Raw genomic sequence first — 26,119 nt, 5'->3', positions numbered from 1 at the left:
GGAGAATCGGAACGCTCCTCCTCGTTTCCTAGGGTTACCATCAACAAGTCAGCTCCCTGTAGCTAATGTTAGCAAAGACAGTCTGCCTTTAGATAAGCTAGCAGCGCCGAATAACTGTATTGTAGTCATACAACAGCCATTTGGAATTCAGAATGATCAATGCTTAATGGTAATCAAGCTATGTATTTCGTTCGCATGGGAAGCTTAATAGAGAACCTAGCTAGTTGCAGGGAAGTTAGCCAACACTAGCTAGCATGCTAATGTCAATGAATGCGACCAGAGGAAACTGTTCATAGTTTCAGGATGACGAATCAGCAGTTTACTACACTGGCTTACACGAAAAGCCCCAAAACATCAAAGAGGACAACATTCCAGGTAACAGCTTTATTAATTTCAGTGTGGATGTCCGACAAAATGAAAAACCATGATTAAACCGACAGCCCCCATAAAACGGTCGAGAAGACTCGTGCTACTTCAAGTAAAACGTCTGCTTCTACGTGCCAATTTTGAATTGTGGTTTTCTTTACTGTATATTTGTATGTTTTAATCTGGTTAGTACTTGCGTTGCTTTTGAGCAGCGGTGGAAAGTAAATATACACATTTACTCAAGTTCTGTACTAAAGTGCTTGTATTTTCATTTAATGCTTATTTTTACTTCTACATCTCATAGGTCAATATTGGACTTTTACGCAACTATATTTATTTATCATCTTTAGCTACTTTCAGAACTGTTAATACAATGCATCTCTAACAACTAGATGCTTAGGGTTAAAAAAGTAAAATTATCCAACATATACTAACAAGTCAATATTTAGCTTGAGTAAAATGCTACCTATGACTTTCCTTAAATATGTCACATATATAATTATAAATCACCCATGCAGGCCATTTTTCTGCTGAATTACTGCTTTTACATTTTATACTTATGATAACACATTTTTACTTGTACTTAAGTAAGATTTTGAATGTCGGACGTTTACTTGTAATGGAGTATTTTATCATGAATGAATTGATGCTTTTATTCAAGCAAATAATCTGAATACTTCTTCCCCCAATACTTTGGTGAAGTCAAAGACACATTTCCAGTGAGATGGACAATAAAGTAAATTGTAATCTATTCTGACATTGTGGCATTGCAGGATGAACTACAGGCTGCTGTGTCCGCCAGGGCTAGCAAAACTGTAACCGACCAATACTCCTACCCTGATGACTTTAATGAAGATGAGGATGGTAAGATGGAAGAGCAATAAATATTTTGATAAGACTGGATTGTGCAAGTGACCCTGAAGATGTAGATCTCTTACGTGTCTTTGTCTAAATTGTATTTTTGTTCTATCCAATTTACTATCCAATTTGTATATATATAGATATATTTGGTGTAAGACACATGTGTTTTAATAACATTTGTTTATTATTATTTTTTAAGTTTGTTGCTTGGTCCTATCCTGTCATCTCCTTTTTTTCCCCCAACAGATTTTTTTAATCAACTCCTCAAATCAAGAAAAGAGAGGGCTAGTGCATTTAAGGCTGGGAAGAGTAAATCCAAAATCAACAACTTTGAGATTTCCGACGATGATGACAAACATGGCAGGACAAAGAGAGTTTCATTTCTGAAATCCAAAAGAATTGAAACTCCCTTGGAAGACACGATGGCCCCAGAGTCGGGGGAAAACGATCTGTCCGACTCTTCCACCAGTCGACACAACAATTATAATGACTCATTATCTACCCAGCGCTCCACAAACGTTGGTGAAGATAACATAAAATATAAAAGCAGTTATGAGGGAACTGCTAATTCCCAAATGACGAGACAGAGCTCAGTGAAATCTCTGTCATTCCAAGCATCAGATGACACTCTACCAGACATGCTATTGCCCTTACCATCTGACAACAGTGTGATGGAAACCCCAGTTCCCGATGAGAACTGCAACTTGGCAGAAAGCAACCAGAGTGCGCAGTTATCAGCAAACAACCTAACACACGTGTCAACAGCAGGTCTGTTTACAGCATTTTATTTATTAGTGACCAGGGAAACATTAAATGTTACTTGGGCAGAATTTTGAATTTATTTTTGAACAAACTGTCATTATTCAGATACTGAAAGGGAGCCACCCAAGCCTAAACCAAGGCAAAGGACTCTCGGATTGGGTCTCCACACTGCAGCGAAAATAGCTGAAAGTGGTGAATCTCAGGAACTGAGCAGGCCCCAGACTTCTTCTGCATCCATTCCCCTCTCCACTGACACATCCAGCAACAACACTGTAAAGACATTCATGTCTCATTGCTTGATTAATCAGTATTTAAAAGGGACAATCCAACCCCTGATCAAAAAGTGTGCCATAGTGCCATTTATTAATCAAGATTGTATTTGTGTGACTCTACCGAACTACACCTACAAACATACATAGAGGCACACTTTTTTCTGCATTGTGATAAGATTGGCATCTGTAAATAGGTAGAAAGAAGATAGCTGACATATAGAACTGCTATTAAGAGGAAAAACATGTCCCTTTGAATTTAAAACATCTTCTCATTGGAGTGCATTCTTGTTATTTTTCTTCACTGTAGTGGACGAAAGGAGATTGCGCAGTTTCATGCAGCCTCAGCAAATCTTTTTCAAGTAAGAGTGAACAGTCACAGCTCTCTGCAAAGTCCACTATTGATTCCAGAGGTAATAACTGGCATCTTCAGCACCATTACCTTTTTTAAAAATAGTAATTTTAGTTAATTAATCCTAATGATATTTCCTTTTTTTCTTTTAGATGACCTCATTTCTGACGAGGGCAAAAGGCAGGAGAGCAAGTACTCCACGTCCTTTGAAGAGTTTAGTGTAAGTCCTTAATCATCAGGTGTGACTGTGGTTGCAAGTTACACGTTAGGAGTGCTCTGCCTCTTGTTTTGATTATTCTTAGTCTTATTAAATGTGTCAATTCTTTTCTCTCAGGCACAATCGGGAGATGGCCCATATCAAACTTCTCAAGTCAATGAAAAATCATTTGATAGCAGGTTGGTAAACAAGCTGCAACAATGAATATTTGTATTACTTTTTTTTAACAGATCACCCTAGTAACTTTACTATCTGTCATTTCATTTAAATTAGGACATCAAGTTCTCATTCAACGACTACTCAGAGATCTCACAGTGCCTGCTCCAGAAACGTTGAGTCAAAGTATTTAGGATCGCTCAAACTTCTGGATCGAAAAGTCTCAATAGAAGATTCTCAGCCTCAAACAGCAGATTCAATCCGAGCGGCCATTTACCAGGTCAGTCTGAAAATTGTGTGGACTGCCACACTTATTTCTGTATTGATCTTTATAGATATGCTCTACCTCTTTGCATTTAAAAAAACTAAGACATTTGCACATGTGTGTTTATATTTTGGATACAGTAGTTCAATATATATTTTTTGTGTATTTAAATATATACAAACAATGAGACATAAACATACATATATTTCTATTCATATGTAGTATATATTAACTGTGTATCTTTTTCAGTCCAAGACTTTGATAACCTGCTGCTGTTGTAACATAAGAATTTCACAGTTTCATCTATCGATCTATCCATCCATCCATCCATCTACAGTGAATTATATGTAAATTAATACCCTCCCTTTAACATATTCCTCATAGGAATGGCTCCAAAAGAAAAATGAAAAGTCAAGAGAGAACATGCAGCAAAAGAAGAAAGAGGAAATCCTTAAAGAGAAAAAGAAAAGGGTGAATAATCAGTTTTGTAAATTCAACAGCCCCCACTGTTTTAGAACACTTTTAAAAAAACAGTAAGTCATTTTAACATATATGCATCTTTCAAATACTAAACAGGAAGAAGAGGCTAAAAAGGAATATGCTGTAGCATCATATGAGGCTTGGAAAGAACACAAAGCACAAAGTCTCAAAGCAAAAGCCAAAGAAAAGCAAGATGCGATCATGAGAGAGCAAAGAGAGCTTGAAGGAAAACAAGAAAAAATGCAATCTGCTAAACAGGTAAATAAATGTATTTATTTGTGTGATTGTGAAAGCTACAACAAGCACTTGTGTGGGAAGAAATGCTCATCAGTAATGTTAAAAATTGCAGGTGTTTGAAAAATGGAAACGTGAACATGATCATATCCTCAAAGAAAAGTCCAGAAAACAAAGAGAAGCTGAAAGTAAACTTCAGTTTGGAAAACAAGAAAAGGAGAAAGAAAGGAAAAATGAAAGCAAATCTGCGGTTTGTGGTTGGTGAGTGTAAAACCTTTACTTTACTCACTGCCTGTAGTGTCTAAACAGTAAAGCCAAAAATAGTCTGACAACGACTGATGCTGCATCATTTTAGAACTGCAATTTTTGCATGTGGATATTAGAAGCAGCACATTATTGTCCCATCAGACTCAAACATCTAGTGATGATATTGATCATCCACTAGATGACAGCCAAAGCTGATGTTGAGCCTCAATTCATCATTTTTTTAACTTTAATTTGTTGTTATTTGTTTTTCCAATAATGTTTTAGGCATGATAAAAAGAAGGATGTTCTCCAAGAAAAAGTGACAATGAAGCGTAAAGAAATACAAAATAAAGCAGAGGAGGAACGCTACATGAAAGAAGAGAGAGATAAAATGGCTTTAGAGATGTATGAAAGCTGGCTGGTAAGTAGAATTACTTGTGACACCAGTAAAGAATGGCATTGGTTATATCTAAGGAATCTGGAAAGGTTAATATTTCTGATAAGTGATTTTCTTTTTTCCCCTAGGTAAGGAAAGATCTGGAACAGAAGAGACAAAAGGAAGAAAGACGAATACAAACCATTCTCAGAGATAGTCCACCTCCTCCATGGAGCCCTCCAAATAAAACAATACCATTTCGAAAATAATATGTGAGTTTGATATAACCCCTTTAAAAATATCTATAGGTTCTATGATACCTTTTTTTTCATTGTACATTTTGTACTGTTTGTTGTGTTTTAACAATTGTTGATCCTAACAGTTAGATTATAAATATGAGCCAGCAGCTCTAGTGTAAGTTTAATTTGTAATATGTTTGGATGATATGTCGCAGTATGTTTTTAAAGTTGGAAAAAAGTTGTTTGTCAAAACCAAAGGAAACAATACAAATAAGATGTATATAAACCCGCTTGTCTATTTTGCCATGTTATACATCTTAATGTTAAGCAGCAATAGGAAAAATATTAATGTAGGAGGGTAGAATAATTTGCCTGAAGTCTTCTATTGTTCATGGTTGAACTGCTGTTTATGACTCTTTTTTTACCTTTAAAATACAAGACCCGAAAACATCACACGATCGTAGAAACAGATCTCTTTAATATTCAGCTTATTTTATGCTCATTATTGATTCAGTTATTATATTTGTGTATTTGTATTTGAAATGGTGTTCCCTTTCTTGTTGTCATTGGCATATTATTATTGATAATACAGTTTGATCAATAAACAGGTCGTTCTATTAAGTGACCGTAAAATAGCAAACTAAATAACAAACAATAAGTGAAAAATAAAAAGTAGAACAATATTTCGTTTATTAATTGTTTGAAATGTTGGTCTTTTTTGCATGTCATCATTTAAAGATGAAACAACGTTTCTATTTATTTATTTTTCTTCCATTAGCCAAAACGTTTACTAATAACAAATAATGAGTGTGACACTTCGTCAGCCACAGTTTGGGGTTATACTTAAAAGTGTTTCTATTACTTTGTGTTAATGATGCAGATTATGGGCAGAACCACAGCCTGAGATCATATTGCGATTTGGTGCTTTTACTCTGAAAGTCCCACGCCGGAAGTATCTCTGGGCTGCTGCTGGGCGCCCTGCTGATTGAGGTAGTAACATAGACTGTAAGGTAACGTTACTTGCAGAAGTACATCACTTTAGGTAAAGGTAGTACAGGAAAAGTTGTGTGAAAGACGCTGATGGTGTGAGTTAGATCAACGCCTACAAGTTAACATTTAGTTAAAGACGTTATAGGTTTTTAATCCATCACCGGCTGCGGAACCGACGACTGTTTCGTCACATAACAGAGAGGAGCTAACATAATCTTCGCATTCCTCAAGTTGACTGACTGTCGAGTTGGCAAAGGTAATGTAACGTAAGCTAGCGGCTAGCTAGCTGCTTCATCCAACATAGAACCTCCATTCATTTGTTTATTATTCTACTCAGTCATCGTTATGAAAGAGGTAAACTAGCGTAATGATGGTTCTGTTAATGTGTAATGTTACCCTACAAAGCGCTGACACCTCTGCAGCACAGCTATCGTGAAGTAGCTGAAAGGTAACAGGTATAAAAGGTCACTATACACCCATTAGACGTGGCTGATCTACAATGAAAGGCTCTTTATTTGCAGTTTGCTGCAGGGCTGTGACGGCGCAACTGGTAGTGTAATACTGACGAGTCAGTTAAGCAACTTGAACAGCAGGATTTAATAGAGAAGATCAAAGTGTTAGAAATAAACGAGCTTAACTTTTCTGAAGGAGCTTTCCTTTTAGTTGTTACATTTTAGACACTTTTTATCACAGTGAAATATGCAGACTACAGAATAGGGCTGCATCCAATGACTACTTTCATTGTCAATGGATGGGCAAGTTTCCTCTATCAATTTGTAAAACCCAAGATGATGTCTTCAAATTTCTTCTGACCAACCTATAATCTAAAACTGAAGTATTGAGTTACACTGTCACACAAGTCACAGAGAAGCAGCACATTCTTATAATTGACCAGCTGTTTGGCATTTTTTCTTGAAGTTGAATAAGAAATAGTTTTAAATGATCAAATTATTTATTTATTTTTTATTTGAGGCATAAAACCAGATGAAAACCGACTCAACTTTTACAAATTGTCTTTTCTGTTCAAAGTAAAACGGAGTGTTTATAAAGAACAGATTGCAATATATATTTGTTTGTACCTGTGCAATAATTAAATGAACTCATCGCAAAATCATCATGATACACATCTAGTCGTCCGAATTGACATACTAACTCAAAATATGTCAGAAAATGTGATGTGAATTATTTTGAGGAAATATCATACAGAGAATGGTATTGCTTCACTTTATATAACCACTTAATTCATTGTCATTAACAAACTGGAGTCAACTGGCAACGTTTCACAATTCACTCTCAAGCTTCTCTGAACCTTGAGCTTCAGTAATAAGGGTTCACTTGTAACCCAGAGGTTGTTTAATGTTTTCCAACAGATTTTTAACTTTATGTCCAATTACTGCATCCCCACACCCAAGAATTTTGCTCATGACAATATCCAACTGTAGTTGAGAGAAACTACTGTCCTAATATGATAACTCCGTAATTGTTGTTAATTCATGTCTAGATAGTATATCTGTAAAATGTATTTATTTTTCCATATAATTTCATTTTGCACTTCATTTCACAATTAAATGTGAAAATTACAAAGTATTTATTTTTTACCGGGATATATAAAACATTGAACCTTACAGTGTGGTTATTTCATACACTAAACTCCGTTTATGTGCATCAAAAATAAAAAAGCAAAAGCATTTGACAGGCATGTCTAAGTAAGTAGTATCGACCAATAAATCATTACAGGATTTTAAAAAACTCTCAAATGCTGATATCAGAACAGTTACTAAATAATTAATAAGGCTATAATTAGTTAATATAAGGTAATATCTGTAGTTAAATGTGTTCCTCTCTACATTTGGCAGATGTTTCAGATAAAGAGGATCTGCTGCATTGGTGCTGGGTATGTTGGAGGCCCGACCTGCAGTGTGATCGCCCACATGTGTCCAGAGATAACGGTGACCGTTGTGGATGTCAATGAGTCACGAATCAAAGCCTGGAACTCAGACACTCTGCCCATATATGAGGTAATATATCAATGTGATAACTCAAAGAAACTGAGCTGAGGGTATTATAACAGGTTTAATCAAACTTTCCAACAGGGAGGGGCTCGTATTCATTTGTCTTATTCCCTACATTCTTATCTTCCCTTTGAAAGCCATGTGTTTTAAGGAGTTGCCTGTTGTATTTGTTAAACTTATTTCAATGTTGAAAAAGTAAATGTAGCTAGGCAACTTGTCCAGCTCATGTTTTTGTACAACATTGCTCCATTGTGGGATAAATGAAACATAAATTAGTTCCAGATTGTTTGGTGTCGCAACCTCTGTACGTCAACCATAGCCACAGCCACAAGTATTGCATCATCATGACTAGCGCAAAGGGCAGTTACTGAGTAGTCATCGAGAACTCGTATTATATTTCTACTATTTATGCCATGTTTGTCCGAGACATTCACTGACACACCCTCCCTGTCTTTTTTTCCCCACTTCCTCTCACTCCAGCCGGGTCTGAAAGAAGTTGTTGAATCATGCAGAGGGACAAATTTGTTTTTCTCCACAGACATAGACTCAGCGATCAGGGACGCAGACCTTGTGTTCATCTCTGTGAGTCATCGTCTTACACACATTGTGACACACAGTTTGACCAGATGCAGAAATAAATCGGACATTAATGACACATAAGTGAATTCATTGAATCGGTCTCCCCCCACAGGTGAACACCCCAACTAAGACCTATGGGATGGGCAAGGGTCGTGCAGCTGACCTTAAGTTCATCGAGGCGTGTGCTCGGCGGATTGTCGAGGTGTCTGATGGCTACAAAATCGTCACAGAGAAGAGCACAGTCCCGGTTCGAGCTGCTGAGAGCATTCGACGGATATTTGATGCGAACACCAAGCCAAGCCTCAACTTACAGGTGTGTAACGTCATCTGAGAATTCAACTCTTACATCTGTTGATCTGCACGTTTCTAAAGGGATTGTGCTGCTGCTTTAGGTGCTTTCCAACCCAGAGTTCCTTGCAGAAGGAACAGCAGTGCGGGATCTAAAGGAGCCAGACCGTGTCCTGATTGGTGGAGATGAAACAGCCGAAGGTCAAAGGGCAATCAGAGCGCTGTGTGCCGTCTATGAACACTGGGTCCCCATAGATCGCATCATCACCACCAACACATGGTCATCCGAGCTGTCCAAACTGGTGAGTTTGCGGCGGCAAATGACAAAAAAAAAGTTTTATTGTTTCAATTTTATTAAATGACTTTATCCCCTTGTCAAGAGTGTGTCATTTCTCAGGCCCCAAGATAACATATTTAAATGACTTGCACCATGTGGCTAAAAATCAGTAACAGAGGCATAGTGATGAATGAGCCAAAAGTGACCTAATTAAATTGTTTACTTTCTATTCTTTTGAGTTTCCTCTATTATTATGTAATTGTCACATGAACTGTCTGAAAAGAAAAACCTGGTGTTTGCTTCTGCAGGCAGCCAATGCCTTCCTGGCCCAGCGGATCAGCAGCATCAACAGCATCAGCGCTCTGTGCGAGGCAACCGGGGCCGACGTGGAGGAGGTGGCCAAGGCCATTGGCATGGACCAGAGAATAGGGAGCAAGTTTCTCAAAGCCAGCGTCGGTAAGAAACACACCCAGGTTTAAAGTAAGCGTCTATGTAAAGTTTGATATATTTGAACTCAGATTAAGTGTTGCTTTCTGTCTCTTTGTTTCTTTAACACCTTTGTTAGGTTTTGGTGGAAGCTGTTTCCAGAAGGATGTGCTGAATCTGGTATATCTTTGCGAGGCCCTCAACCTGCCTGAGGTCGCCTCCTACTGGCAGCAGGTGAGAACTATGGCACCGTATTTTTGAAAAACTGTACAAGCTAACAACCAAAGCCAGCACCGTAAACAGAACATGTGGTCCATTTGCGTCTGGTGTGCTGTTTATATAAATGCACCACCAGAATGAGGCTAAACTTGACTCACTGTGACTTTTATGCCACTGTAAAAAAACTAAACAGGAAAGGTTATCACTGGTTTCTGCAGTTTTTTAGCCGACGCTTGATGTTCTATCCTTGCTTCTTGCGCCACACAGTTACTGCCGCTGAAGAACTATATTGCTATATTACCTGTCATCAATAAATTAACACATTTAAGTCGCTGAGTGTTTATTTTGATATTTATTTTTGTTTAAATATTGCGAGGTGTATTTAGTAACCGCTCTATTAAAGTTTAAAGCAACTTGCCTCACTGACTTTGTTTCCATTTTCCTTAAACACATCTTATAGTAGTTTATTAACTATTTATGGCTTAATTTATGATGTTTTTAGGTGATCGACATGAACGAGTACCAAAGGCGGAGGTTTGCCTGCAGGATCATTGACTGCCTCTTCAACACCGTTACTGGAAAAAAGATTGCTCTGCTGGGCTTCTCCTTCAAAAAAGACACGGGTGACACAAGGTTAGTGCCAATTTATTTTGACTCCCTTTCTCATACCCTTGTAGACATTTGCCAACTCCCAGTTGTTTCATATTCCTTTCCAACAGCTATGTTATGTTAAATATTTACCTGTGGTTGTTTGTGTGATTACACTTTACTCCACATTACTGCAAACACAGTACTGTGAACTTTGGCTCTGATCAGAGTTGAAATTAAAGTGTGTGTGTGTGTGTGTGTGTGTGTGTGTGTGTGTGTGTGTGTGTGTGTGTGTGTGTGTGTGTGTGTGTGTGTGTGTGTGTGTGTGTGTGTGTGTGTGTGTGTGTGTGTGTGTGTGTGTGTGTGTGTGTGTGTGTGTGTGTGTGTGTGTGTGTGTGTGTGTGTGTGTGTGTGTGTGTGTGTGTGTGTGTGTGTGTGTGTGTGTGTGTGTGTGTGTGTGTGTGTGTGTGTGATCCAGGGAGTCTTCCAGTATCTACATCTCTAAGTACCTGATGGATGAAGGAGCCAAGCTGTTCATCTACGACCCCAAAGTCCTTAAGGAGCAAATCATTCATGACCTCTCTCAGCCCAACATCTCAGACGACAACCCACAGAGAGGTGTGTGTGTGTGTGTGTGTTTGTGTGTGTTATCCTTTTATCTATTATTACATGAGAAAACAGCAGGGAGTGTGCAGAAAATGAAAAGAGACAAACAAAGGCGGAGACACTAAATAAAGACTGGAACTTAAAATTGTGATATAATATTCATTGTTTTAAACTTGAAACACAAACTAAAAACTCTCAGAAATGTTCTGAAAATGAGCAGTCACATTTAGAAATGGCAATAAATCTGCAGCTCCAGCCCCTGAAGTTGTTAATAATGCCACATTAAGATAAGATATAGCTTTATTCATCCGTAGGGAAATTGTTGAGTAATATTTGCAGTGTGTCAATGAGTGCAAACATAAAATGATTAATAAGGTTCCAATCAGAACTGTGCACGAGGCTAATTATATAATAGCACAACGGTGAGGACAATTCTTGGTGGTGTTGCATAGTTGAAGATGTTCAATATCTAATCTGGTGTCGTATAATATTACTTTGAACATTTTCACAATTTTGCTGTTTCAGTTTTTTCCAACATATTTATAGGCTGAAGGATTAAGAAATAACTGGTGGATCAATCAGTTAGTATAAAAGTTAATGGCTATTTGAATTGGCCATTATGTTGATTTATTAGTAATTCAATTTAGGAGGAAAATTGAAATCAGGATAACCTTAGTAGTTCCCAGTTTCTTCGTGATTGAAATCGACACTTGGCTATTCGGTTGTATTTTTAATGGTAGGACGTCTTATTTTTTGTTATGTACTGTATTTGACTCCTAGCTCACAAAATGGTTGATGTTTTCAGTTTCTGAGCTGGTAACTGTGACCACTGACCCGTATGAGGCCTGCCAAATGGCCCACGCGTTGGTCATCTGCACCGAGTGGGACATGTTTAAGGTCACGATCACACATTGATTCCTACCATCTTATAAAATGCTTTATTTTTGGGGGACAAATTCCTTAGTCATCCCTTTCCTTTAATTCCACCATAGGAGCTGGACTATGAGAAGATCTACAAGAAGATGCTGAAGCCGGCCTTCATATTTGATGGTCGCAGAGTGCTGGACCATCTCCACGCTCCCCTCCAGAACATCGGCTTCCAGGTGAGCAAACCACGCTGTTCACATCTCCAATAATCCAAGTGAACGTTTGTGAACCGAGTGCCACAAGTAATGACTGCCTTTGTTAACTGCAGGTCGAGACCATCGGGAAGAAAGTGACCGCATCACGAATCCCCTACACCCCCGCCGCAGCTATTACTCGCAGCATCACCGCCCCTGAACCTCCCACCAAGAAAGCCAAAGTCTAAACCTCACTCTACCTCCACACCAAACACATTCCTCTGTTATTATTTTTACTGCTAGTGAAACATTTCAGTCAGTTCCCCCCCCCCCCTCTGTTGTTGCCTCATTTCTTTTTTTTAAAGAGCGTGACCAGGTGCTCCCCTGCAGTCAGTCTGAGAGGACGTTGTGTGAATGTGACCCTAAAGTTTGGGTCTTTAGAAGAAGTTTAGTGATAAAGCATTAAGAAACAGGTATATTTTAAGTTCATGACAAATAGCATTTATCAATTAAACATTTTAGATGCAGTAATACATGCACCGTCTACTTTCTTACAGCATTTACTGTGATCAAGTATTGCTGCTGAATTGCAAAACGATTTTTATAAAAGTATTTTTATAAATCATCTTACTGTAAGTTAATCAGTATTGACCTCTGTATCAGTGACTTTTATACTACAATAAAATGTGATGTCTCCTTAATGTGTGGCCTGATTATTCAGAATAATGGAAAAAAAGACAATGTGGACTGAATTAGTTTTATTGTTTAAATACAAATGTATATTTTAAAGGTCTATTTTGTCTAAACAACTTATCTGCTAAATATACCCACATGTATTTTCAATGTGTAAAGTCACATTTCTCACATTAAAAAAAGCATAGTCTGAACCCAAATTGGCTCTTTATCGGATAAAGAGAATATTTTTACTTCCATACTTGGAAAATATGTCAATTTGGGCCCAATAAATGCTTTTCTTCAATGTAATAGAAGTTTAAAAACAGTGTTCAACAGCTGTCCTGTCTTAAACAAGCAGATAAAGTTGCTGCAAGAACCCTCTGACCAAAACAAATGCTTCATTAAATGTGTCCAGAAGCATCAGACATCAAAGGGCTCATAAACGGAGCTTCTGTGAGAGATCAGTAGCGCTGCACCTGAAGTCCAGGGCCCTGTAGGGCAGGGTGGATGTGATTTAGGTACCCCTGAGGTGCAGAGATGGAAAATGACAGCTGTTGTTAACACCAGGTCGTATTTTCTCCTGGCAGCGGTTCATGGACAAAAGCTGCACCCAGGTTATCTGGAAATCTGCAGCCAGATAACTGCTGCACTTTCCCTTTGATCCCTCCCTAAAATGTCAGATCTCTTAGTTGTTACAGGTGAACAGGGGGGAACAAAAGCTTTGAAAAGGAACAGAATGGTCCCTGTACACTTCTACACCAGCTGTATTCTCTTGCACAACTTGCTGTTACTAATGAAAGTTTTTCATGTGCTGAAGCTCACAAAGATTCATTATGCTACAGAGACGTAAAGCTGATTTAGTTGTTATAAATATGTAGTTATGGTAGGGACTAAAGGGTTCCAGCCTCTAGCAGCTGCTGGTCTGGTGATTTTCATTCTCCAATAGTGACTTCTGCTTTTTTCTTTTTCAGTAGATTTTTCAGAAAGAACTCGCCTGTAGAGATAAAACACAGAGGACAAATTAGATATACACTCTGTCTGACCCATATCAACTTCATGAGCAAACACAATTACTTGGACGTATATTATGAGTGTGTTTTATACCTGCTTTGTAGGAGGATCGCACCAGTGGCCCGCTGGCTGTGTAAGCAAAGCCCATCTCATTCCCAACCTTCTCCCAGTGGGCAAACTTCTCTGGAGTCACATATTCGTCCACCTAAACCCAAACACACAATATCATACTGTGCACTCATTAATAAATGTGAGTTGTTACTTCAGTACTGTTGCCTTAGTAAACTCTGAAAAGTCTGAAGTGTTTTACCTTTAGGTGGCGTTTAGTGGGTTGCATGTACTGGCCCAGTGTGAGACAGTCCACTCCTGCGTCTCGCAGCTCTGCAACATCACCAGAACAGTGAGTCAGGAAATTGTTTAAAGATTCGAAGGCTTTACCGTCATATGGACACTATCTACCGTATAGTTGATGGCAATGACAATGTTAAGGTCCAGGCTCCAGAACATCAACACTTTGTAAATAACACTATATACACACCAGTCAAGGTGTTGAGTATCTGTTGGTCAGTCTCGCCCAGTCCCAGCATGATGGAGGTCTTGGTGAGCACAGAGGGATTCACCTTCTTGGCGTGCTTCAGGACACTCAGAGACTGGTCGATGTTCGCTCTGGGGTCACGCACGAACCTGCAAACAGATGGAAAAATTGATAGTCTTGAGTAATAAAATGATATCAGAAAAGGTAAATATATAAACCACTAAATTTAAAATATGCAATTAGATTACCATAAACATCAAATCCATTGTGTCTTTCCAGTTTTTGCACATCTACAATTCTAGTGGTATTTATAGTAACAGAAATAGCCCAGATGCACCCTCTACTGGTCAGTGTGTGTATTGACAAGAAACATGTTTATACTATTACTACATGCAGTGTACTACATTAACCCTCTTTAAAATGACACAATATGCACAGTGTTGCTATTAAAATTCCATTATTTTATAATAAAAATAATATGATATGCAAATTCATAAAAGTTTCACATTATCAGTGTCACGAACATCACTGTAAACATAGTTTCCTATTGTATACTATAAAAGGGCAAAATAACAATCATTAAGCAATTTATTATGATCCCTCTGCAACATGTTCTCATTATTCAAAAACCCTTCTTTTCTTTGGCCTGATGGCTGAGCACTAACATCAGACAGAGAGCTGATGGATTCATGAGAATCAGGCTTTTTTTAACATTGAAACTGAGATCAGAGGTTCATCTTCTAACTCAAGCCAATATAAAAAGGACTGGTAAAATACGGAGGGAATATGCTGAGGCTCATTCAGTACCTTTGCAGCTCTCGCACTGTCTCCACATTGTGGGCATACACATCCAACCCTGACAGGGCGATCTTCTCCACTGCTGCCAGGTCACCACGAAAATCAGGAGTCAGGCATTCCACCAGGATGTGGGAGTCCCTAAGATAAGTGACAAACATGCTTATGTATTCACTTTGCACAATAACAAACACATGATGAATCCAAAATGGATGAGAGATCATACCTCTCCTTCAGGTTGGAGACGGTCTTCGCAAAGTGCTCTGCCCCTCCATCAGCAATATCTGGAAAAAGGACAAAAATGTAACTATTGGCTATTCTTTAAGGTGGTTATATTGAATTTGTGGATTTCTTGAAGAACATTTTAACAATCTAATCAGAGAAGTTAAAACTATTAGGGAAAAATAATTGTACCTTTTTTCTTTATAAAAAAACCTTGAATTTAGCTGACTTATAAAAGTCTATTGATTAACTGACAAATCCTCACTATGCGTGTGACGTGTCCTTTACAACAGTGCAATAGAAAGCAATGATTTAAGGTGCTAATACCGGTACATAATCTTCCTGGTTTTCATTCCTTGTTAAATTTAAAGTTTCATAAGCAGCCATAGTGTTAAGCCACACCTGGAAATAATTAATTGGGTGCATTCAGTTAGGAGGCCATTACCATCTCTATCCACAGAGGTGAGAACCACGTAGTCCAGTCCCCAGGCAGCGATGGCCTTTGCTGTGTTGTAGGGTTCGTTTGGGTCCAGAGGTGGAGGCCGGCGGGCCGTCTTCACAGAGCAGAACCTGCAGCCACGGGTACACGTGTCCCCCATCAGCTACATATAAAAAGACAAGCGAAAACGTAAGTTACATATATGTTGTTGGACAAATAATTGTTATGTTAACAATCCACAGAAACCAAGTGCAGTTTTATTAAATGCATGGATAATGGATGTTTTCTATTGGATCCATCTATAAGATTCTGTGAATCTAGAAGAATTTCATGAAGTGATACAAATAAATGATTTCTACTTGGTTGGAACATATGAGCTTGTGCCAACACTAACACATGTATTAGATGTACAGAGATGATATCAAACGGCTTTTTTCCAAGTGTCATTTTCTAAAACTGTCAGATAAATTTAGATGCAGAATCTGCCACAGTGATCCGGGACACTTACCATGATGGTGGCTGTGGCTGTGTTGTACTCTCCTCCTCCCCAGCATTCCCCAATGTTAGGACACCTGGCCTCCTCACACACCTGAGAAAAAAAACACACACAGAGTCTTCAGGTGACAGGGTTAATGTTGGAGTTGTCTCCAGTGTCGGAAGTATTTATCAGGCATCCCAAATATAGATAGATCCTCATATAAAATCCATTTAAGTGTGATATGTAATCATCAGATAGAAACCAAGGTGAAACTATATCACTTGAGCCCGTGCATTTGAAAGATATAGTTGTAGGAAATACTTATTTTGTGTATGTGATCAAGATGTCTGAGTGACATAACCTCATTTTGCTTTTAGCTCTTAAAAAATGTAAGTAAAGACTCGATATTAGCAAACAAACATGCTCTGTTTTTATCCACAACATCAAAATTGTTGAGATTAGTTCCTCTTTAAACAAATAAGTTGTTAAAACTAAGGCTATTTGACATATCAAACCATGGGGGGACAGAATCTTTATCTGATATTTATGCTCTGATAAGTACAAATAAAATGTGTTGAAAATGAAAACATAATAAAACATTGCATTCATTTGTTAGGAACATCCATCAAATGGTACAGGAAAAGTAAATGCCCCTTCCCCAGTTTGAAGTGTCAGCATTCATTACATTTCTCCACTCACTTTTTCGTATACTTCCTTTAACTCATCATCTGTGAACTTACTGTGTGCAGGTTGAGGTCTCTCAGAGTGTTCTTCAGTTTGTTGAAATTTTTTCCAATGGGGATCTCCGTCTTGAGCCATGGAGGAAGACGCAGCCTGTCACAAAAACATTATCAGAGTAAATCACTGATGGCTTTTCTCAGTAGATAAAATATATATGTTGATTTAAATAAGCAGGAGTTCAATTTTACACAGCCAATGTCAGATGTATGAGGATCTACATGGGTAGCCACTACCATTCAAGGTATGACAGTTAAGCCACTCGGCTTGAAGTTGACTTATCTTAGCTGAATAGCGCTGATGGCTACAGTAAGGGTTGGTCTGATGTGGTCTTTGAACCCTTCTGATAATGCTCACCACTCACAAGGAAAAAACAGAACATTTCAGACTTTCTGATTGCTTTTTACCACAACTGCAATATGTCTCACCTCTCTCCCTTGTCTCTCTTCAGGGTCCCTTTGTACTCGGCCCACTTGCTTTTCTCTGATAAATCCCCTGAAATGAAGTCCTGTAGATCAGGCCCGTCTTCACCCAGAAGCTCCTTCCTTCTGTCGGCCCTGTCTGTGGAGGACTTCGCCGCAGAAGTCACACTACTGCTGTAAACCTGCAGAGGAAGGACCGAGGGTTCGTTAGAGGTAGTGGAAATACTCATATGTTGCACTTAAGTAAAACTACAAATACCACAGTCTATGAATATTATGTTAGAAGTAAAAGTCCTGCATTCAAAATGTTACTCAAGCAAAATCACAAAAGTATCAGCATCTAAATACTTAAATACCCAAGCACTCATTATGCAGATCGGCCCATTTCAGAATAATATGATATGTTTTGATTATAATCATTGATGCATTATAGTGTTTATCAAAACTGGTAAAGTTACAGCTAGTTTTAATGACTTTGTGTGCTGCATGGTAGCTTGTGAACTTACCCCAAGTTTAACTATAGACTTATTTAAGTGTTGGCTATATTTCACATCATTAATCCCAAACTGCAAAGTAAATAAATGTATTAAATACATTTAGTAGAGTACAAGTACACAATTTACCTCTCAATTGTATTGGGGTGGTAGTACAAAGTAGCAACAAATGGAAATACTCAAGTGAAGTATAGGTCCCTCAAATTGTAGTAAAGGACAGTACTTGCGTAAATGTACTTAGTTACTTTCCACAACCGGGCACTGCTGTTTACTATATACTTTATATATTACTGTACAGCCCATACAAACCATACAGTCTGTAAACCATATATTTTATTTGAGACGTTTTATAAATAGCCTTTGTACTGTCATGACAGCTGAGTTACAAAAAATGTAACGTTACTTCAAGGCCTCTGACCAGCAGGCTTGCTATACTATTATGAGCCGAAAACAGAAAGTCCATCATACCGTCAGTGTTCATAAAATATTCGATCAGAATAAATACTCACATGTGGGATACATCTCTGACTCATCCATAGATGATTTGTGGAGAAACGTCCAGCTACACAACAGCTTTGTTTGAGCAGCGCCATGACTTTAGCTACTGGCGACTGTCATTGGAAACAAACATCCACGATCGATTACCTTGGTCTGGTGATGCGTTCAAGTGATGTACACAGTGGTGAGATAGAAATATCTAGTTTTAAGTGACTTGGCACGTTCATGATTATTCCAGTCTTAATTAAATACGCTTAAATAGTTATTTGTTATTCAGTTATATGAATAAATAACAAACAAGTTATTGTGTAAGCAAGAAATAACGATAATACAAAGGATTTAATTATTGAGATGGCATAACAGGTGTATGGAAATAAAGAACGTTGAGCAATTAAATGTAATGATAATAATAACATATTTTCAAAAAGACTAAAAACTACTTTTCTGTGGTCGTTCGTGTGTTTTTTGTAATATTACAGCTACAATATTTTGCGAATTGTGTTGGTTCGTCAATCGTTTGTAATGCCTGATGACGGGACGTACGTTCTCTACATTTGCGTCGTGACGTCCTTCCTTCCCCCTTTCCTTTGCTACCGGCGAGGTGAGGATAGCAGAAAATTATTCCCTGAGTTTAATCTAACTCCATCTGTGTTAATTAAACATGTTTTTGGCTTAACCGTGAACTACCAGATTCGTGCGGTGTTGTTTTACACTACATAAACTGTATTTTGCCTTAACATTAGGTTTGTTAAGAAACATGATGGTTGTTTTTCATAGATAACGTTGTATGTCTGAGGCCTGGCTCCTCTGTCCGTGCCTAGGCCCGCAGCTCGTTTGACTATATTACTATTTGGAGTGCAGTATTCTTCAGCTGTTCATTACTCTGAGTAATGTGTTTTAGAGTTGGTCCTGTTATGTTATACACATAGGTTACACCGGTGTCACTGCGTAGTGTATCTTTCCCTTAGCATTAGCACAAATGCTAATTGATATAACGAAGTGTGGCTGTGCTGAGATGCTCCTACTGAATTTTACAATGACCACGTTTTATTGTGGGCTTAAACTTCATCCTGTAATCTTAAAACACAACATGACGGGTTAGAACTGGATATTTTGCACCTTGTAGCTAGAGAAGTGTAGCTATGGAGAGTAAGGATGTCACATTATGAATGATGCAAACAAGTTTCAGACCATAAACTCACATGTTGTCTTTTTTGTTTTTACAGAATGAAGACCATTCTCAGCAGTCAGACTGTAGACATCCCCGACGAGGGTAAGAAGCCGATGCCTTTTTGCACACCATCAGGATAATTCCTCAGAAACATGCGTTTTTGACATTACTTATGGAGTGTGGTTTCTAAACTCTTTTCGCGTTTTGTCTTTGCAGTCGAGGTGAGGTTGAAGGGGCGGACAGTCACTGTCAAGGGGCCCCGTGGCAAACTCGTCAGGGAGTTTAACCACATCAACCTGGAGCTCAGTCTGCTGGGCAAGAAACAGAAGAAGGTAAGGAGGAACAATACTCTGTTTGTGCTATGATGGAAACGTGATGGCAGGATAAAATATCTCTGGGTGATCATTGAATGGTTTACCATGACAACATAAGACTACATATAAGAAATGAAAAATGAAGCACAAGGTTGTAATCTGTTTTCTACGGGTGTGTTATCCTGTTAGTTCTGCATGTAATTAAGTTGTATTATAAATACAAACGCTAGAAATGGAGTCACAGAATTGTGATCACAATGCATTTAAAAGAGCAGCTCAATGCAGTTTATCAGCTCTAAAGGTCCTACAGTAAGATGATATACACTTTAGTGCCTCAGACGACCTACAGCATTGCTGATGTATTTGACAGTTTTTTTCTATGGAGTCTTAAAATGGCCAGTAACGCATACAAGAAAGCCCACAGCAGTTGTCTGTTATATTTTATATATTGCTTTTCTTTCAAGACAATGAAAGTAATACCATTTGTGCGTCTTCCTCAGCTTCGTGTGGATAAATGGTGGGGTAACAGGAAGGAGTTGGCCACGGTCCGCACCATTTGCAGCCACGTCCAGAACATGATCAAGGGAGTCACCTTGGTGAGTGCGGCTGGATCCGATGTTTATTTTCTGCTTCATATCGAACTTCACATGGAAAATCTATTTACAAAGTCTTGCTCATTTTTTTTTGTTATGTACCTTGTCCTGTGGATACATGATGTTTCTCTAAGATTTTAGATATAAACTCAGTTGAATCAAAACTTGCCCGGAGAAGGTCTAAAGGCAGATGTCTTTTCACATGTCTGATTTAAAACCAAGAGCTGCCTAGCCAAAAGTAAAGCTTAATCTAAGATGTGCAAAATGAATTTCCATGTTGAATAAAGCATGTCATATTTAAATGGAAAATATCAAAGCTGGCAGTGCACCAGTCTATGGGGTTGTTGGTACAATTTAGAGCTCAACTTATTTGAGAATAGTTTATCACAAAACAATTAGTATCATATCTGAACTATCCCCAGTTAGAATCCTCTTCATTCAACAGTGTAAAGTATTTAAATTACTGTACAGTGTATTAAATACTCTCAATGTATTCCACATATGTATATATTTCACATCCTTAAATCTTTATTGTTGTTATTGTAAATATTCTTCTCTCTTTTTGCACTATTTTATTTATCTTATTTGCACCATGTATGTTGAGTTGTTGGAGGAGCATGGGATATAAGATTTTCATTGCCAACATATACGTTGTATATGCTGTGCATATGACAAATAAAACCTTGAATTAAATTGATATTGTATCAAAGATCATATCAGAGCTGTGAGTCTGAAGCTATTATTAACACAATCTAATTGTACCGAGCCATATTCCTGAGTCTTCGGCCCATCATTTACAGTGGGATAGGCATGTATTGTAATCATGGTGTCTTTGCGGTCTGGCTGGCCATTGTCGGCAGAACAATTTTGTTCTTGGCTGAATGCATCTCTTCTGACTGCAGGGCTTCCGGTACAAAATGCGCTCCGTGTACGCCCATTTCCCCATCAACGTCGTCATTCAGGAGACTGGAACTCTGGTGGAGATCAGGAACTTCTTGGGAGAGAAGTACATCCGCCGCGTCCGAATGAGGGCTGGTGAGTTTGCTGCAAGTTATGGAAATACTGTTCTAAGAGTATTGTATTTCTGTAAAATCCATGTTTCAGAGATGTGGAAAACTGCCCTGCCTTTGCACAGGGCATTCTTCCACATGTCTGAAACATGGATTCATTGTGATGCACCTATTCTTTTCGAGTTTTTAAGGAGGATAGAGGTGCTGGCTCTATCAGATGGTGAATATTAAAAGTAAATATTTGCTTTAGGTGTGAACTGTGCAGTGTCCGCTGCCCAGAAGGACGAGCTGATCCTGGAGGGAAATGACATTGAGCTGGTGTCAAACTCAGGTAACAGTCTTCTCTACAGCTTAACTACGTGGCTGTATTTGTGTACACTACGTGGTTTAAGCAATTTTATTTATCTTTTGTTCCTTTACCTAGCCTTTAAAAAAAAAGACGATCACAGGAAATCATTTTTCGTTTGTAAAAATGTGCTTTGTGTAGATATTTTAAAGACTGAGATATATCTAGCAGGTAAAATATCCTGACCCGTCTGCAAGTCCAAATCCAGTTTTATTTGACCCCCTGTCGCAGTCCAATCTTGTACAGCTTAAATGATATGCAGGAATCCTAATATACTTTCAGTTCAGCAAAGCTGCCTTGAAGCTTGGTTTACTTTCAGACACAAACAAACCACACAGGAAATCTGTTGGTGATATGAGCGGCAGATGGCTGGTACCTCTCCCACGAAACTGCAGACTTTGAGCTGTTCGTTTTATCAGTGTGGTGTTTGATCCCGTAAATCCTCCTCTTCCTTTCCTTAGAATATTCACTTGAACATGAGTTTGACATTCCTCCAGTATTTATCAGCAGAGTATTTGTTCTACCATTTTTAAAGTAAAACTCTCTAACATTTATGATGTAGCCAATTGCAATACCAAATTATGTTTAATGCCTTTGAAAATGTATTTCAAGATGACTGAAGACAGTGTTTTTTTGTGGATTATTGACCTTATTCTACTTAAACAAATCAAAGATTAATGTAAAGACATTTGCTGAACAACACAATATCTACTTTCCCACACTGCCTCAGATATACCTTCCAGCCCCTGACTTTAACTATGTACTGTCAGAATGAAGTCCAGTGCGTTTTAGCCTCAGCTTTGGGACATATTGAACTGAACAGAATGTTACAGCACTGACAACTACTGTAGATGTTAAGTAAGGCTGCACCATCATCGCTCACTGCTATACATCAATGTTTCAGTAGGACCAACGTATGTTTTTTGGATTTGTACTCCTGTGCATTTGTATTGAGTTGACTGCTTGACTCTTATCTGTATTTGGTTAATAATGATGTGCATGTTAACCCGCACCCAAAATAAAGCTGAAATGCAAAGATGTCATTGTTTCATTACAGATGTGAAACACAAAGCTGACAGTGTCATTATGCCTGTCCGTCCTGACTGCAGCGTTCATTCCTCCATTGTAATCTTTCCCCAGTCCTCCTGTGTAACCATTGTGATCCCATGTGACGTGTTTCTTATCCCAACTTCCTTCTGTTCCAGCTGCTCTGATCCAACAGGCTACCACAGTCAAAAATAAGGATATCAGAAAGTTCTTGGATGGTATTTACGTGTCTGAGAAGGGAACAGTAGTGGATAAACCTCAGTAAAAAACACATCTGCACTCATTGAGGTTAGCCTTGCCGTCGAAGCCTCCCTTTTGGCCTGATCTGTTTTCTCTTTCTTTGCATTTCCCTTTCACTGTCATGTCTTGGGGTGATGCAACGTTTCCCCCTTTCTTTTAATGGTTTTTCTGTAACGGAGCCTTCTCCATGTTTTCTGTTTCTTTAATTCTGGGACTGGGCTCATGGGGGATACTGTTTAACTAATCCTAGTTTCAGATTTAGCTTTTTACTCATTTTACCACAGCCTTATGTTTAGGACTTTATTTTTATCAAAAACCACAGCTTGTTAATCTAAGTTATCTCTGCTTTTAAATGACAGAATATCTTTGTGCTCATGTCACGCAAGCTTTAATAATTTAGCATGTTTTTATTAGGCTTTCATTAACCCTCATGTGATCGTCCCTTCACACTCCTTTCTGTTTAATTTTCAGCGGCCTTGATCCAACAGGCCACCACGGTCAGAAAGAAGGACATCAGGAAGTTCCTGGACGGCATCTATGTGAGCGAGAAGACCACCGTGGTCGAGCAAGATACTGAATGATTGTTCACAATGTCCTTATGACCAATAAAAACTACCAACTTTTCCAGCTAATCTCTTGTGTTGTCACCTTCATTTGATTTGCTACTGTTCGTAATCACTTGGTGTGTATACATTTGAGGAACACCATGCAGTTACATGAGCTCTACTTTTCTACAGTAGTTATACTATTTATGAAGGTGGTCAACGTGTGGATTCACTTGTATCAGAATGGATCATTTCATAACTTCCTATGTCAAATGTGTGCGATAAGCAGAAAAGCCACATCACGTTTGTGTGATTTATTAGTGTACTTCTCACCTGACCAGTAAACTTCATACTCACAGAACACCTTATTTTTTTTAATTTGACAATGCAACATTTTCATTACTCATGTTCCTTGTAAAAGCTCAGTTGAGGAGTCTGTGAGTTGCCTTGACACAGATTGATGGAAGCAGAGTGTTACAACTTATGTCGTCCCAGCATTGGTCTTCTGTAAAAACAGAAACATCTTACTACACTTTGGCAATTTAAAATCATATTTGAAGAATGAACTTACAACTGCCATTAATTTGCGTAATTTACCAACACAAACCTACTGCCTTCAGTATGTATTATATTTTATCAATAGCTGTCAAACGATGTGTTGTGATTTACCCTCAGAATTGATCTGCAAACAGCACTCTTCTGTACCACCTTTAGGTTGATTTGGACACCATTCATCATAATACATAGGTAGACCATCACTCCAGAGCCAAGTCAATCCCTATAAGACAGAAAATAAAGATTATATGTAAATATAAATAGCCTTAAATTGTAGTATTCTGTTTAGACCACCAAAACCTGTGAAGAAATGTTACATCTTGGCAAGCGGCGCCTCCAACCCACGCTGGTCCAGAAGTCATCTGCTGGGTGTGATTATACTCAGCGTAGTTGTGGATGGAGACGAGGTTCCCTCCCAGGCTCTGACAGTGCAGCTACAGTAGAAATGTCCATCAAACAAACATGCAGGTAAATCAGAAGAACATTCAAAAGCTATATAAATCCATATATTCAAATGTTCTCTTGTACCTCAGACTTAGCCCAACTCCTCTTTGCTGGTTCAAAAAAGAAACAGCGATCACCATATTCAGTCCAAGTAGCCAGACACCCTGAGCGTGGTGGTTCACCTGTGGCCTGAGCGAGGACAGTGGATTTTGAACCCTTGGCCACAGGCCCCCTGATCTTGACAGAGATGTTTTCTGAGGACAAACAGGTGACAGGTGGTCACATGGTTACTCACGGGCAGGTGCTGTGTCTGTTTTTACAATAAATTAATAAAATAAATCACCTTTGCTCCATTGTGCCTATATGAATGTCTTTGTCAGGGAAATACAGAGACAATTCAAAGGTCTGTCAAATAATAATCTCTAAAGAGTTCAACAAGACCAATTACAATCATATATCTTCCTGAGGGGCAGCTTAACAAATAGGCAAGAAACCTGTTTGACGCACTGTAACCCGGCCTTGTGCACATCCCTGTTGTACATGAACGTTTCAGTGCTTTTCTGTAAAGCACATTTATATTGTTAAAGTTATAGCATAAAGTCTCTAACTATGGTAAAAAGCTGAGATTGTAGTTACTGCTACTCTGCTCACCTAACACGGCTACCATTAACTCCAGTTGAGCTTGGGTCTCATTTAGTCTTGTGTAGAAAAAGCCTTAAAAACTAAATTAATTATTAGGTCAAAAGTCCTTAAATAAAAAAGGTTGTAGCTGCAGTTTAGACCTGACTAGCTTCTTCCCTTGATGTCTCCTGCTTTAGCTATCAATGTGTTGTCTCTCTCTTACAATTTGAAATTCTATATCAATTATGTAATTATATGGAATCATATCCTAAAAAAAATAATTGCTAAAAGACAGATTCATATCTTATTTATCTGTGCTAGTGTTTTGCATTGTAGGACATCATTATTGCATTTGGTTTGCATAATTGCCAGAATATTATTAATTTGATAGTTCCATATATGTGGTTAGTACAGGCTTTTCTGTAAGGTTAGCTGCTAGAATAAAGGTTTGCTTCATTATTACCACACAAAAAATGTATAAAGAGATACTCACCATCAACATTAGCCCTAGTCAGAGCCATCATGGCACAAACTAGTAGAGACACAGTGAGCATCCTGTTCGTTGTTGAGAATGGCAGATAATCCTTGCACACACAAAAAAACCAAATATTTATAAAGCTGATGTGAGCCTGGCACCAGTGGCTGTGGTTCTTCACAGGACGAAGAAAGTGATCAGAGGAAAGTGCAGGAAAGAATTGAGGCTGAGAGTAAACCTCCTGGAGAAATATCTTCTCTTCTTATGCTGCTTTGGCCATCATGTGAAGCCTGTTGAACCCATAAAGATGGATCAGTTTCAATACATGTACACAAATCAAAGGTTAACAAATTTATGTTCCCTAGGTCAATGCTCTGTTAACACACATTCACCATCCTATTGCCTTGTGCCAAGTTACAATAATTAAAACAATATTATCCAGACATTTTTAAATGAGTTATATTTTTATTTGATTTTGTAGGTTTGTCAAAAAAAAAATAATATAAAAGTGTCTGGTTTGTTTTGTGGATAAAAAAGGTACTCAAAGACTTGTATTGTATGCTAAATAATATCTACAAAGGA

At 38.3% G+C, this 26,119-nt stretch overlaps 5 protein-coding genes across 6 annotated transcripts; 3 read left to right on the top strand and 2 right to left on the bottom strand.

Moving 5' to 3' along the window:
- The first annotated feature begins 44 nt into the window (after positions 1–44).
- Positions 45–5,473, top strand: map9 (microtubule-associated protein 9). The gene is made up of 13 exons (XM_063884139.1): positions 45–375; positions 1,140–1,230; positions 1,474–1,995; positions 2,095–2,261; positions 2,569–2,671; positions 2,763–2,830; positions 2,945–3,006; positions 3,101–3,263; positions 3,633–3,719; positions 3,825–3,986; positions 4,078–4,223; positions 4,494–4,629; positions 4,734–5,473. Exons 1-13 carry the CDS (start codon positions 271–273, stop codon positions 4,851–4,853), a joined length of 1,932 nt encoding a protein of 643 aa, XP_063740209.1. The 5' UTR covers positions 45–270; the 3' UTR covers positions 4,854–5,473.
- Positions 5,474–5,798: 325 nt separating this feature from the next.
- Positions 5,799–12,570, top strand: ugdh (UDP-glucose 6-dehydrogenase). The gene is made up of 12 exons (XM_063883933.1): positions 5,799–6,069; positions 7,670–7,831; positions 8,306–8,407; positions 8,517–8,717; positions 8,797–8,994; positions 9,278–9,425; positions 9,535–9,629; positions 10,117–10,247; positions 10,681–10,820; positions 11,614–11,705; positions 11,801–11,911; positions 12,004–12,570. Exons 2-12 carry the CDS (start codon positions 7,670–7,672, stop codon positions 12,115–12,117), a joined length of 1,494 nt encoding a protein of 497 aa, XP_063740003.1. The 5' UTR covers positions 5,799–6,069; the 3' UTR covers positions 12,118–12,570.
- Positions 12,571–12,612: 42 nt separating this feature from the next.
- lias (lipoic acid synthetase) lies at positions 12,613–18,346 on the bottom strand. The gene is made up of 11 exons (XM_063883934.1): positions 18,188–18,346; positions 17,191–17,366; positions 16,765–16,858; positions 16,055–16,135; positions 15,553–15,709; positions 15,112–15,169; positions 14,898–15,026; positions 14,094–14,239; positions 13,866–13,936; positions 13,649–13,760; positions 12,613–13,538 (listed from the first exon to the last, which is right to left on the bottom strand). The coding sequence occupies exons 1-11, from the start codon at positions 18,269–18,271 to the stop codon at positions 13,477–13,479; spliced, it is 1,170 nt and encodes a 389-aa protein (XP_063740004.1). The 5' UTR covers positions 18,272–18,346; the 3' UTR covers positions 12,613–13,476.
- Positions 18,347–19,199: 853 nt separating this feature from the next.
- rpl9 (ribosomal protein L9) lies at positions 19,200–23,529 on the top strand. Of its 2 annotated transcripts, XM_063883935.1 has the most exons (7): positions 19,201–19,449; positions 19,564–19,679; positions 20,162–20,257; positions 21,157–21,289; positions 21,515–21,595; positions 22,816–22,945; positions 23,369–23,529. In XM_063883935.1, exons 1-6 carry the CDS (start codon positions 19,404–19,406, stop codon positions 22,920–22,922), a joined length of 579 nt encoding a protein of 192 aa, XP_063740005.1. In that variant the 5' UTR covers positions 19,201–19,403; the 3' UTR covers positions 22,923–22,945; positions 23,369–23,529. The 2 variants fall into 2 exon arrangements, with proteins under 2 accessions (XP_063740006.1, XP_063740005.1); XM_063883936.1 differs by lacking the exon at positions 22,816–22,945 and having other exon boundaries at positions 19,200–19,449.
- Positions 23,530–23,802: 273 nt separating this feature from the next.
- LOC134864732 (type-2 ice-structuring protein-like) lies at positions 23,803–25,845 on the bottom strand. Its single transcript, XM_063883937.1, has 5 exons — positions 25,556–25,845; positions 24,526–24,695; positions 24,315–24,431; positions 24,112–24,220; positions 23,803–23,947 (listed from the first exon to the last, which is right to left on the bottom strand). Exons 1-5 carry the CDS (start codon positions 25,614–25,616, stop codon positions 23,865–23,867), a joined length of 540 nt encoding a protein of 179 aa, XP_063740007.1. The 5' UTR covers positions 25,617–25,845; the 3' UTR covers positions 23,803–23,864.
- Between the last annotated feature and the right edge of the window lie 274 nt (positions 25,846–26,119).

Source organism: Eleginops maclovinus, chromosome 5 (assembly GCF_036324505.1).
Source record: "Eleginops maclovinus isolate JMC-PN-2008 ecotype Puerto Natales chromosome 5, JC_Emac_rtc_rv5, whole genome shotgun sequence".
NCBI lineage: Eukaryota > Metazoa > Chordata > Actinopteri > Perciformes > Eleginopidae > Eleginops > Eleginops maclovinus.
Note: the sequence above shows the minus strand (reverse complement) of the source record. Positions and strands in the feature narration are given on the sequence as shown.